The following is a 3,424-nucleotide window of genomic DNA, read 5'->3' as shown; positions in this document are numbered from 1 at the left end:
ATATACAACCATCATTATTATAAATAGAAAGAACAAGTTAGAAAACTTTACATGAGATATTGAATTAACTGTATCTGTGAGTTTAATATTTCAACAATCTTTTTTCTTTTAATTTCTAACTATCTAAAGTTAATTCTTTGGTTCTCTTTTGCATGTACAGTAATGCCCTTATTTGATATACTGTAGTCTTTATAATTTTGATGTAAATAATTGTTAATTTTCTGAATGCAAATTTCATTTTTTATTATATATTGTATATTGATGAAATAATAATTTTGTTATAATTGAAACTTAATGTTTTTTAAATTGCATGGATGGCTAAAAGCACAATATTGAAAACTAACCAGGGATGACGCCAGTGGGGGGAGGTTTATTTTTATAAAATTTAATTTGATGATTTCTGTGATCATTTGTATGTTATTGTTATATTTATATATATTAGCTGTTGTAAATGCCATCATTGTGCCCAAATACAAATACTGTTATACTGTAATTACTCTCCCAATAGATGTCAAGCTTCAACTGTTGCCGTGACAACTGCCATAGCGATGATGCTGCAGGGAAAATACTTTAAGGATGCATCATATGATGTCAGTAAATTGTCAGAAGATGCATTTAATTATGCCAAAGTATGTTTATCAAAATTGGAAAATGGAAATGAAGACCCAGATGCTGTATGTAATTTATATTATTACTTTTGGTTATTATTTGATCTTTAAGGCGTGGCACCAGGATTGGCCCAACGGGGAGAAAAAGTAGGCGTGGTCATGTGTTGCTCAAAATCCCTCAAAAGTGCCATAAAAAATTTTACAATATAGAGGTTTCAAAGGCTTAATAATCAATTTTAAAGTTTAATATGTATAAAATACATATGATAATTTAGGGGTTTCAAAGGCTTATTTAATCGATTTTAGAGTATACTAGTATGTATAAAATACATTTTTTTTCTCCCTAGCGAATTGTGGGTTTTCTCCCGAACGGGGGCCAGCTCTCCCCTGGAACATACCCCCACTGGCGTCATCCCTGGTTAGTTTTCAATATTGTGCTTTTAGCCATCCATGCATTTTTTTTCATTTAAATAATCCTTTTCAAATGAATTTTATTTTGGACACAATTATTCAAATTACAAACTCTTTGTAGATTGCTGAATTGAGACGACACATGTTTGCCGATTCTCTAGATGACCTAAATTTGGCTGAGGTTGGAAAGATTGGCTACACATACAAATGTCTTGGAGCAGGATTCTGGGCATTTAGACAAGACAACTTCAGGGATGCAATTGAAGCCATTACTATGGAGGTAAGGTTTGACAGAATAGTTTTTTTTTAAGACTATAACTTAGAGTTCCTTGGGTGTAAGCCCACCCCCTAATATTTTTTTATTTGTAATTTTCATACAAAATGTTCCACATATCCTATATTTCAAAGCTTTACAATTAAAATTCTACTCTTTTTTTCTCTATCGTCTAATTATCTAATTTTCTGATGCTTGTCTGCCAAAACAATGGACTGAGGTGATTGAAAGGGGGTTGCGATCGAAAGACAACACTATAACAACACTAAATAACCTCTGAGGGTGATCATTTATTACTTTTTCTTTCCTTTTACTTTCCAAAAGTGGGGCCGGGGCCAGTCTGGGGCCCCCCAAATCCACCCTGTACTTGTTTTAGTGACGTTTAAATAGCTGACAATTACACATTGAAATATAATAAACATAATTGATAATAATATGAATAATGATATTGATATTCTTCTTGCGTATGACATGTAGCATCAACAAACTTAAAGTAACTACTTATTAGTTTTTGATTTTTTAATTTCTTTTTTTTTTGACGAAAGTTTTGTTTAATCATTTGTTATTATTTAAAAAAGTATCGACACAGTATCATTGATATTAATATTGATAAAAGTTATCTCAACTCATATATAAAAGTAAAATTAATGCAAGGCTACAATACATAAGAATCAATTTACTTTGATGCTTTTTGTTTTGTAGGCTGGAGATGCTGATACAAATGGTGCTGTAGCTGGTGCTCTGTTAGGTTGCAAACTGGGAGCAGCGGCCCTACCTGCCTCTTGGCGAGATCAACTGAAACACAAGACATGGCTGGATAAACAGATTAGGAACTTTGTAACTGCTTGTAAAATTCCTACCAAGATGGAATAATCGAGAGCATTCATTATTATAATATTTTATTATATTTTTTTTTTTAATGTATGTTTAGCTTTTTTACAGTGCATTAATTTGTATATAGAACTTGTATAAGATATATATATATAGATTTGCAATATTTTATCTATATCTGTTACTGTAGTATTCATATTGTCATTAACAGTCACTTTTTTTAAGGTTGGTGACAATACCATAGGTCTACTCGCATGCATTGCTTTTATAAGCCCCACAGCTGCAATACCACAATATTGCGGTGAGCACGCCGGCATGGGTTTCTGTCCGAAAGGGTCGATACGCCAATGTGCCGGCTTACTTTGAGCCACTTTGCACCCTAGTAATATTGCCGCAATATTGCGGTAACGGTTTACTAGTAGTGTGCAGTAAATGATGAGGGATTTATGTAGCACAGCTCTCTGTACACTTTTTAAAATAAATTTGCTGATTTTTCTCATATTGTCCAATTAAATTAATTGCCCTAAATTTTTCATTCAGTTGCGTCAGTTGTCAATGGCGGCTCTAGGATATCATTTATTGGGGGGGGGGGGCTAAGGTGTCCGACTGCGGCTAAGTATTTATGGGTGTAACTATAGCATGCAGAGTTATCTGAGATCCGAAGGCCCGAGCTAGGGGTGGGTATGGGAGGAGGTGTCTCTCCTCCCAAAACGAGATTTTTTTAAAATATTGGGATTTCTAGATGGCCGGAAATGGCTAGGATGGGAAAACTAGGCCCATTTCTTTCTTTTTTTTTTGGTCCAACTGCCTGACGAGCTTTGGCCGATGGGTGGGCTTGAGCCCCCCTGATGGTGCTGCCACTGCATTTATGCATAAACAAACAAGGTTAAAGTTGAAAACAATTGCGCCATTCTATAGGACCCTTACAGACAGAAAAGCGCAAGATTACCGCAACATTGCCATAACAAAGGTACTGTGTGAAAGGGTATAGACTGGTTATTATCCCGGCATGCTTACCGCAATGTTGCGGCAACATCTATCTGAAAGGGCCTATAATCAAGTGTCCCAAGTTGGAAGAAGTCATTTCTGTGAGATCTGATTAAATGAGCTACACCTCCATCACAGGCTTAGACAGCGAGCCATCCAGCCATCTTTTGGATGGCCTACAATTATTTATGATGGCAACTTTTACTGTGACAGCTTGGCCTAATCAGCTCGGCCTAGCCTAATTGGGCCTGGTCTACCTTTAGAAAATTCTTTATTTTCTTCAAATCTATTGAATGTTACATTAAGCTAAAGC

The 3,424-nt window shown here is 35.2% G+C and overlaps 1 protein-coding gene across 3 annotated transcripts in view; it reads left to right on the top strand.

The window, feature by feature from the left end:
- The window catches only part of LOC117108566 (uncharacterized protein YegU-like), an 8,896-nt gene extending 6,377 nt beyond the window's left edge, over positions 1–2,519 (top strand). For all 3 annotated transcript variants that reach the window (XM_033250617.1, XM_033250618.1, XM_033250619.1), the window contains 3 exons: positions 509–674; positions 1,141–1,299; positions 1,996–2,519. In XM_033250617.1, coding sequence (XP_033106508.1) covers positions 509–674; positions 1,141–1,299; positions 1,996–2,166 — 496 coding nt within the window. In that variant the 3' untranslated portion in view covers positions 2,167–2,519. The remainder of the gene's footprint in view (positions 1–508; positions 675–1,140; positions 1,300–1,995) is intronic.
- Positions 2,520–3,424: the final 905 nt, after the last annotated feature.

This window comes from Anneissia japonica, unplaced genomic scaffold, assembly GCF_011630105.1.
Source record: "Anneissia japonica isolate Jap-2015-1 unplaced genomic scaffold, ASM1163010v1 scaffold287727_len1644234_cov201, whole genome shotgun sequence".
NCBI lineage: Eukaryota > Metazoa > Echinodermata > Crinoidea > Comatulida > Comatulidae > Anneissia > Anneissia japonica.
Note: the sequence above shows the minus strand (reverse complement) of the source record. Positions and strands in the feature narration are given on the sequence as shown.